We start from the raw sequence: 10,422 nt of genomic DNA, 5'->3' as shown, positions 1-10,422 counted from the left end.
AAAAAATAAACATTAAAAAAAAATTTTTTTTAATTATCTCAGGGTACCTGGTTGGCTCAGTCAGTTCAGCATCCAACTCTTGATTTTGGCCCAACTCATGTCCCCAGGGTCATGAGATTGAGCCCCAAGTCAGGCTCCATGCTGGGCAAGGATCCTGCTTGGGATTCTGTCCCTCTCCCTCTGTCCCTCTCCCCTGCTTGCTCATGCATACTCTCTCTCTCTCTCAAAAAATAAATGTTTAAAAAAACAAATACATAAAATAATCTCTTTAAGATGGGTGCCTGGCTGGCTCAGTTGGTGACTTGATGTGACTTGATCTTGGGATCATGAGTTAGAGATCCATGTGTGGCAAAGAGTTTACTTAACATAAGAAAAAAATAATTATCTCTGTAAGAATGGCCTAAGAACTGCATTGATACAAACCAAATTTCTAAAAGCTACAGAGAAGATGTACCTACCAATTTTTAGTTTGGGAGAGATTACTACATTTGCAAATGATTATAGATGGTATTGTACTCATTACAAATTTTCTCCTCAATATAATCTGCAGGTTTTTTCCTTCCCTCTTCCTCCCTTCAACTCTCCTCCTCTCTCTCTCTCTCTCTCTCCCCAATGATATAATTTCACATATGTTGGATAGCAACTTTTTTACTTGGAAAATGTTAATTTAATTATATTATTTATCTAAAAGCTCAGATGTGGCCTTGAAGTATTTTGAAAATAACATTGGAGTACATCTTTTTTAAATTAATGATGGATACATTTCAATTCTGAGCTCTTTTCTCCCTAAAAAAACGGCTGTTTTCATAATTCATCTTTCAAGTTTTCTAGTTAACACCATCAAATTATAGGTTTATATTCTACATGCTCATAAATGACTCACAGTATTTCAAATATGCTGAGTTACACAGATTGCAACAAAGAAGTAGGTAAATGCACTTTAACAGAATTTGACCTAGTCTGGGAAATTTAACAATGGCACATCATAGCATATTGGTAGGAAATGTTACTGAGAATAAGGAACAGGGAGTCTCAGAATTCCCTTACAAGTTTGCTTTTTAGCCATAGGCAAGTCCCTTAGCCTCTCTGGGCTTACTTCCTCATCTAGAAAATGTGATCTCTAAAATTCTGTCCAGCTCCAAAATTTTACAAATTTTATGAACTAAAATTATCACAGAAAAAAAAGAAATGATAAAAAAGTTGAAATATTCAATCCATAAAACTTATCTATTCAAATAAATATTAAGCTACAATTTACAAGTAATAAATCACATTTCTTTCTATAATTCTCCATAAAGGGGGATATGAAAGCCAGGTATACAGGCAGGACACTACATTACACATTGTTGGATAAACATTGTTACTAGATTACGGGTAATGTTTAACCTTTGAAATACAAGAATAGAGTAGTTACTTCTAACCATTTGCCTAGTCCAATCACATGTATTAATTTCATTTTATTCAACGTAACTAGTCAAATGATAGGTGTTTTCTTAAAAATAAACAAGCAAAAGTATTTTCAATTCCTTGCCCCCAAGAAAGGCTATTAATAGGCAGGAGTGATGAACTAAAAGATAAAGGGTCACAAACAGATGCTTTCAGAGGCAGCAAAGCAAATGAACTAAATGTGGGAAGTAGCTTTATAGAACGCAACTGAGATTGGTAGGTCAGTGACAACAGAACAGTGAACGCCTTGCTTATACACACCCTGATTAGAATGCGTGAGCATCTGGTTTTTCTTGCAGGAAAGATAAACATCTCTATCAATTAGCTTACTGGCATCTACAGTACTTCAAGTATCCAAGTATGTGGCTGAACTTAAAAAGAACACTTTAAAATCAAAAGTACCTTCACAATTTACATCAGTAAGAATCCTTTAAAACTCTACTTTTACATTAATTCAACATTCAACAAATAAAAATTGGGCACCGATTACTTGCTAAGGCATTATCAGTATTCTTTTAAGACAAGAAAGATACTGGTATACTGTTTGTATATAGCAGTAAAAATTAATTTTTTTATTAGAGAAGAATAATTCTGTTCTTTTTTTTTTTTTTTTTTTTTTTAAGAGAGTGAGCAAGTGGGGAGGAACAGAAGGAAAGAGAGAGTGAAAGAATCCCAAGAAGGCTTCACACTCAGCATGGAGCCCAATGCAGGGCTCAGTCCCACAACTCTGGGATCATGACCTGAGCCGAGATTTAGTCAGACACTTAACCGACTGAGCTACCCAGGTGCCCAATAATTCTGTACTTTAAAGAAAAAATACTTTTTAATCCAAAGATTATCCATCTACCTAATCCACAAATCCTTTATTTAGGAGAAAAGGCTTAGTCAAGAAAATTGCAATAAATGACAGTAGGTTTAATATAGAAATCATATCCACCACTCTGACTGATGCTTTCAGTTCTCTTTACACCTGTGAGAAAGTTTCTATGATGTTTATACTTCCCTAAGAAGTTTAGGGTTTTTTTTTTTTTGCTTTTGTTTTTGTTCTAGAGAGACAGAGAGAGACTGTGTGTGTGCACAAGTGGGGGCAGAGAGAGAGAGAGAAAGAATCTTAAGCAGGCTTCATGCTCAGTGGGGAGCTCACTCGGGGCTCGATCCCATGACCCTGGGATCATGACCTGAGCTGAAATCAAGAGTCGGGCACTTAATCAACTGAATCACCCAGGCACCCCTTCCCTAAGGAGTTTTAGTTGTTCAGGGAACCAAAGTTATAAAGGAATTATTTATTAATTAGGTGGAATAGTAAGTGTGATTAGCTGAATTCTCTGACATTTTCAACATTTTTTTTTAAGATTTTATTTTTAGTAACTTCTATACCCAATGTGGAGCTCAAACACACAACCTGGAGATTAAAAGTCACATACTCTACTGACTGAGCTGGTGAAGTTCCATTTGCAACTAAAGCATGTGATGATTTCCAGCAATTCTATTCTTAGATATATACCCAAGAAAATTGAAAAGTTATGTACACAAAAACTTGTATAAAAATGTTCATAGCAGCATTATTCACAACAGCCAAAAAATGGAAATAACCTAAATGCCCATCAGCTAATAAATGGATAAACAAAATGTGGTATCTCCATAGAACAGAACATTATTTGGCCATAAAAAAGGAATCATCAGAAGTACTGATACATGATGTAACATGGATGTACCTTGAATACGTCATGCTAAGTGAAAGAAGCTACGTGAAAAAAAGCCACATATTCTTTGATCCCATTTATACTAGATGTCCAGAATACACATCTCTAATCCATAGAGACAGAAAGTAGATTTGTGTTTGCCAGACACTGAAGAATAGGAAGTGAGTGCTAATGGATATGGAATTTCTTTTTCAGGTGATGAAAAGTTCTGGACTCAGTGGTTATGTAACCACTTAACTATATACTTTTAAAAAGGTAAGCTTATGGCATGTCAATTATATTGCAGTAAGGCTGTAAAAAGCATGTGTTAATTACAACCTATTTATTGACTTTCTAAAAGACTCTTAGTCTGCTAAAGAGTGATAGGATCCAGTATAGCTTGTACATATATCAATCATCCTGAAAACTACTTTTGAACCAAAAACTTTGTTTCAAGACATCACTCTTACTCTAGTTAAAAGAAAAAGAAAACAATTTTTTAAACATAAATATATTTAAAAAATTAAAACACCTAAGAAATGCAATCTATGTATATGAAAAAGTAAAATATTTATATGCATAACAAGTAGTAGCAACATCATTCATAAGCAGCAGTTAGTGTTTATTTTCCCCATATTTTGGCTTAACACCATAGTGGTACTTTATTCTTTTTAGGGAAATTGCATAAGGTACATATAGCATATTATCAGTAAGTTATAGAAGACTGTATAATTGGAAAATTAATTCCAAGTAACAATATTTCCTCTAAAAACACATTTATTATTAAACAAATTATTTTAAACTAGTGGACAATAAAATGTGCCTATAATTTATTAAGTCCAAGATATATAGTCAACTTGCATAAAATTACATATGGCATTTTAAAAACAGCCTATTTCTAAAATATCAGTAATTCAGGCAATTGGGATTTCCACAGGAGATAAATTGCCATTAATTTCCTTTTTATGATGAAAATGTCTGCCTTAAGAACATTACAACTATGTTATTAAGAAATGCTACAGCATACTTTAAAAATCAAAATGGTGAAACATATGCATTAGTATATTCTTTTACGGGTACCAGCCCTATAGCAGCATTTCAGATGGAGATTTAAATCTAGTCAACCACATTTCCAAATGACTTGGGCTTTAATTTTCTAGAAATACATATCACATGTGTATTTTAGTTAAGAATTTAAATTTCCATTATAAATGAGAACCTATCATACTGATAATGTAAAGATAAAAGAAATAAAGTACTTTAGGATAGGCTAGTACTTTACTAGAAATATATCCACTAACTCCACAAAAACAAATTTTACATGAAGCAAAATACTAAAAATTTCTGATTTGGGAGAAATGAAATAAAATACAGTGAATAGGTTTTCTCTTCATCTCTAACTGTAAAAATCCCTTTTGCCTATTTATTTGACCCGTCTCTATTCATGCAATTTAATGAATCCTCAAAATAATTTACACATCTTTATACAGAATTCACATCTACATCAGTAAACTGCCAGTCCTTTTATATTTTCAGTGCCTTATCAAAATATGGGTAACAAAGTTTTTCATTCTATGAGGCAGGAAGATGTTTCCTAAGTACTTCTTTGGATGATGAGGATATAGTATCTGGGAAGGACACCTCAAATTCTATTAGAAGGTCACCACGCTGGTCAGGATTTTTTGGAAATGGCAGCCCGTATCCAATAATTCTTCTCCTCATTCCAGGTTTCACAATATCATTTATTGACATAGGTATGGTTCTTCCATCCATTGTTGGCACGTTAATTGAGCAGCCACACAATGCCTAAAATAGACCAAATAAAATGAACAAACTCCAAAACTTAAAAAACTCAACAAAAATATAACCAAGTATGAAGAATGAAACCACTAAGGTAAAACATTAACCTCTAAAAGAATATCAATAATTGTAAGACTTTTTCCCTGTTAACAAATCTCTTTAGGACATGCATGATCAGACATATTATAAAAGAAGGAAAGGAGAAGGGGAAGGAAGGAAAAGGAAAGAGAAGTAAAGGATGTCTTCCACTATGCCCTGAAATGAAATGGAATGTTTGAGACTGCCATTACAACATTCAAAATGCAGGGATGGAAATGGACAAGAAAAGAGGGAGAAATTTAGGAAAAGAATAGAATAAGAGTAAGTACCTACTTCTCTGGAAGGAAAAATATTAGGATAAGAAATACATTTATTGGTTTAGTCGACAAATGTTTACTGAGCGCGTACTATATGCCACACATTCCTGCTAGATGCTGAGCTAAGGGACCATGAACAGGGACCCCCACCTCAGGGAATGCACAAGGAACTCAGAAGCAAACCAGTAATAACAATACAGTATATATAACATTGGCACAGAGGTGCAGAAGTCTTGTGAGACAAAGGGCACCCATCATACCCCCTTATCTTCTGACAGTACAGAATGAGCTAAGCTTTGGACCGTTAGCAAGTATTAAAGCAGAGCGAGGAACAACAGTGTTCCATTGACTAGAGCTCAGACAATGACATAGATGTATATAAGATAATAATAGAGCAAATTTAGGGAAATGAATATACATTTATGGGTAGAAACAGAGGGAGACAAAATCCCAAGCAGGCTCCACGCTGTTAGCTTAAACTCACAAACCATTAGATCATGACCTAAGCTGAAATGATGTCAGACGCTTAACAGACTGAGACACCCAGGCACCCCTAAAATGACCTTTCATTTTAAGCTAAAAAGTTTGGACTTTATGGTAGATGCTATGTGGAATTATTTAAGAATTTTAAGCAGGGAAGTGACATGGCCATATATGCAGGATTATAATGCAATTTGAAAAACAGTATCTAAGAACAAATAAGAACTTATAAAGCAGTACCTTTAACAATTATTTTAAATTAATATCTTTTTGTTATATAAGTATTACTCCAAATTAACAATTTTGGGGAAAACCTTATACATGGACTAAGGTGATAAAATTCCAATGTATATCTCATAAACCATATCTATAAAAACTGAGTAGAGTTAACCCAATATTAGGTTTCATAGTACGTAACCCAGTTAGCACTTAAAGTTGGCATTTAAATTGCTAGTACAGGTAACTAAACTTAGGAAATATAATCCTACCCATGAGAGAGTCATTATAGGGGTGCCTGGGTGGCTCAGTCGGTTGAGCATCTGACTTTGGCTCAGGGCACGATCTCATGGTTTGTGGGTTTGAGCCCTGCGTTGGGCTCTCTGCTGTCAGCACAGAGCCCACTTCAGATCTTCTGTTCCCCTCTCTCTCTGCCCCTCCCCCACTAACACGCACACGCACGCGCTCTCTCTCTCTCTCTCTCCCTCTCTCAAATAAACAAACATTAAAAAAAAAAAGAGGTATTATAGTAGTACTACCTCTGGGGGTTCTTATGAGAATTTAAATAACATACTAAACATTTAATAAATATTAGCTATTGTTTAGATAAATTCCCTAAGATCAGATGCATAATTCTGTCTGGTTTCAGAATCCCTGGTGCTATTAACTTACCTCTCGTAAAGTAATTTTAGCAGTGTAAATTATATTTGATCCATCCCTTTTAAATTTTGGGTGATCTTTATCTTTAATGATAAAAACAATGTCTGCTGGAATACTAGTTGGCGTTTCATCTCCTTCCCTTGGAAAAGTAATTTTGGTGCCTTCTTTCCACCCTTTCTTAATCTCGATGGTGAGAATTTTGTCCTCAGATCTATAACTCCTTCCATCAGGATTTAACCTTTTTCGAGAAATCTTCATCCGTTTGGTACAACCACTATATATTTCTTCAAGTGATACTCTAAGTTCATGAATAACTGGAGGATCTTGTTTAATGCGGGATGGTCCCACAGAATTCCTGTCTCTCGGATATCCATTCATGCTGAATCCAAAGGCAGTAAAAGGATCTCCATCTACTTCCATTTCATCAGAATCTCTACCACCAGGCATCCGTCTTCCAAAGAAAATTTCAAAGGGATTGGAACCTCCAAAGAATGCTGCAAATGTGGCATGAGGGTCACCGTGAAAGGTGTACCGGAAGGTACCTCCTTGTCCATCAGTACCTCCTGCTCCTCCTTTCAACCCTAAATGAACAAATAAACATGATTAGAAAAAAGCTTGCAACTCTCAAAAGTTAAACTTTCAAAGTTGTATCCCTAATTAAGATTTTGGCCACCTTAGGTTATAATTTATTAAGATTGGCCAGAAATGCCATTGTAACTAAATACAGAACAGTTACCTAACTTTTGATCATTCCATCCTAAGTTAAATGTTTAGCTTTCAAATTCTTCCTCCACATCCCCATCTTTAGTGACAATTTATTCCTGAATCTTTGTTCTATACATAAATAAGAAAATAAAGTCAGGAACCTCTTGTTTCATAAACCACTGGTTTGATAACCTGACGTATGTAAGTTTTCAAAAGACGACAATTGAAAGGTCTTTGGTAATAGATGCAAAATGCATAACTTAAATCTTTAAGTATCATTATAGAGCATAATCAATAATATAAAATACCATATTCATACTAACTAGCTTCATTTTAGATCATCTTTTACTTTAAGAATTAAAATAGAACTCTCTGTGGCAGAAAGGGGAAAAAATTTTATTAGGACACATTATGAAAAATGTTTCTTTAAACTGTTACCCTATTCTAGCTAACAAAATTGTTTAGGCATATCCTGTGATAGCATTAATTTCAACACTATGTAGAAAGAAGACTAACATCAAGAGCTATAAACACTCTGTAAGTCCTTTGGACTGGTTATTTCTGTCTGTTGTGCACAACTTGCTTCAGACTCTGAGATAGTGACCTTTTGACCCTGTTCTTTAAGATTCAACTAAGTAATATGTAGTTCACAAACAATTATACTTTTGAGGCTGCATTTTCTGCTATATACTAAAGACAGTTTCTGTTAAAGACCCATCAAACATTAGTATAGTGGTCTTTTAAAGGATCAATACTGACAAGGATTTATATCATTATAGTAGTAGCAAAGTTTCTGAATGAGCCTTACGGGCATTCCTGACCAAGGAAACAAGGAGGAATAGAATCTAAAAATTTTTAAATGTGATAAATTCAAGAGATTAAGAGATTCCAATATCTTCAAACAGTGAGTAATTTGAGGGCAGGAAATACATTCTATTCATTTTTGCATTGCTCACATATACAGGGCTGAAAATGATGGCACTCGTGTTTATTGACTAGAGAATAAACTAATTCTTAAAGTGTGTTTAAACTTTGAAAGGGATCTTGAATGTCGGGATAGAGAAGAGGCAAAAGCTATATAAAGTACAATCATACATACACATACATGAGAGATTTAATAATAAAAAATTATACTGGAATCACTCAGCATGCTTTCAAAGAGATTTAGTTTTGTATGTTTTATTCTATTTGGCTTCTTCCATTAAAAAGTACACATATAGTATGGAAGTATTGAATCACTGTATTGTACACCAAAATCTAATATAACAGTGTATGTTAACTGGAATAAAAATTAAAATTTCAAAACAAACATATATATATATTCTTTTTCATCCAACAGTCTCAATTGATGTTTAAATTTTTACCTTCATCCATGAATAAAAATCTGAGAGACTAAGAAAAATTTAATAATCTGAAAAACTGTTAAAATATGTATTGAATGATACATCCAAATAGCAGTTAGGATGTTCCTTTCAGAAAGAGAATGACAAGTATAAGCAGGACAAGGAGTTTTAACATGCAGCTCACACAAAACTTCTTTTTATAATTTTTAGTGGTACAGTTTTAACTCCAAATGTTAAAAAAAGATAGTGACAGAGTTTTATAAATGACAAGTTATGTATATAGCTCAAGGTCATGACCAATGTGACTGAACCAATGCTTAAATTACTTCAATCATTTCATCTTTTATCCCACAAATATAATAGAGTATAATAGTTTAAGAACGAGTTGAGTACATTAGCTTGCCCAATCTAACTCTCTACAAGACAAAATCTAAATATTTTGGACTCATAATAAATTCATGAAAAGAAAGAACAACATTTTAAGTTATTACACTATGGGTTTGGCTTTTCCTTAAAACCTCTTCTCTTCTCTGCCAAAAATGGTAACTCAGTCAGGATTACAGAGGCTCTGAGAAGATTCACACAGTCTGAAGTGACATTTATCAAAGCTGACAATGGAGCTTTGAGGTTTTCCTTGACACTAAACAGTCAAGTACATACATCGCTCAGATTAAGTACAAGGCTACTACAATGACTGAGAAAATCATACCAATATTCATAACAATATAACATGAATTATTATGTAAGTATCACTTGATTGCCTAGCACCTGAATTATAACAGGCATGTTATCAACTATACAGTCAACTCTTTATTACATACATTTTGAGTGCTCATGGAAAATTTTAATATTCAACTGGATTCCTCTGTTCTCCAAAATATTTTCTAGACACCATCATCACTTTTCATGATAAGGAATATACTCTGGAATCAACATTTGCCCATGCTGTGTAGCAAGACTGCTATTATTTAAAAACCAACCAACCAATTTGCAATCCAAAAACAAGTATGTGTTTGGTATACTCTCCATAACAATAATTTCCACTAGTTAGTTGAAAGTTTGTCAAAAGAAGCAGCACTGGAGAAGAATTAGGATTTCAAAGAAAAAAATTACAGGACTTTAACAACTCTTATTTTAGGGAGATTTGATATGTAAAAATCTAGATTTATAGCAAGACTTACAAAGTTACTAGAATAATGAGATCCTTTAAGTAGTCTTGACTCAAAATTTCAACTTATTTTTAAAAATACATAGCAAATAAAGAGATTCAGTTGATTACATAAAGAAGGAACAATTGAGTATAAAGATTAATATACTAAACACAAGTTTGATCATTATAAATACTACCTTTCAGTAGTTAAAGAAAGTTACTCAATAAACTACATACCAAAAAAAGGCATAAAGGAAAAGAGATCTAGGATCTAGGGTTACAGATCTAGGATGCTGTAAGGAGGCATTACTGAAAGTCTTTTTTTTTTTTTAAAGCATTTTAATACAAACTTCTGTTGAAATCCATTGAACCACAAACCTAAAACCTTCTAGGAGATACAGGTTCAAAATCCAATTTTAAATTTCTGTAGTTGTGGGTGTTTTTTGTTTTTAAATGATTCAACTATGGAGAACATTTCTCTATTTTTAAAAATAGCTTTATTTATTACATACTATAAAATTAACCCATTGCAAATATATAAATCAGTGATTTTAGTAAAGTTGTAGAGTTGTGCAGCCATCATC

General features: G+C 33.5%; 1 protein-coding gene across 1 annotated transcript; it reads right to left on the bottom strand.

Annotated features, from left to right (window-relative positions):
* Nucleotides 1-3,729: 3,729 nt before the first annotated feature.
* Nucleotides 3,730-10,416, bottom strand: LOC125917206 (dnaJ homolog subfamily B member 4). The gene is made up of 2 exons (XM_049623457.1): nt 6,653-10,416; nt 3,730-4,934 (listed from the first exon to the last, which is right to left on the bottom strand). The coding sequence occupies exons 1-2, from the start codon at nt 7,085-7,087 to the stop codon at nt 4,701-4,703; spliced, it is 669 nt and encodes a 222-aa protein (XP_049479414.1). The 5' UTR covers nt 7,088-10,416; the 3' UTR covers nt 3,730-4,700.
* Between the last annotated feature and the right edge of the window lie 6 nt (nt 10,417-10,422).

The sequence above is a fragment of the Panthera uncia genome, unplaced genomic scaffold, assembly GCF_023721935.1.
Source record: "Panthera uncia isolate 11264 unplaced genomic scaffold, Puncia_PCG_1.0 HiC_scaffold_1582, whole genome shotgun sequence".
Taxonomy (NCBI): Eukaryota; Metazoa; Chordata; class Mammalia; order Carnivora; family Felidae; genus Panthera; species Panthera uncia.
The sequence above is the reverse complement of the archived record's forward strand: the minus strand, read 5'-3'. Positions and strand labels throughout refer to the sequence as shown.

Excerpts from the sequence above, each read along its gene's own strand:
- LOC125917206 (XM_049623457.1), bottom strand. The coding sequence starts at position 7,087 with ATGCCTGGTGGTAGAGATTCTGATGAAATGGAAGTAGATGGAGATCCT. Across the intron at positions 4,935-6,652 it reads CTAAAATTACTTTACGAGAG|GCATTGTGTGGCTGCTCAAT; the intron begins GTAAGTTAATAG and ends GGTCTATTTTAG.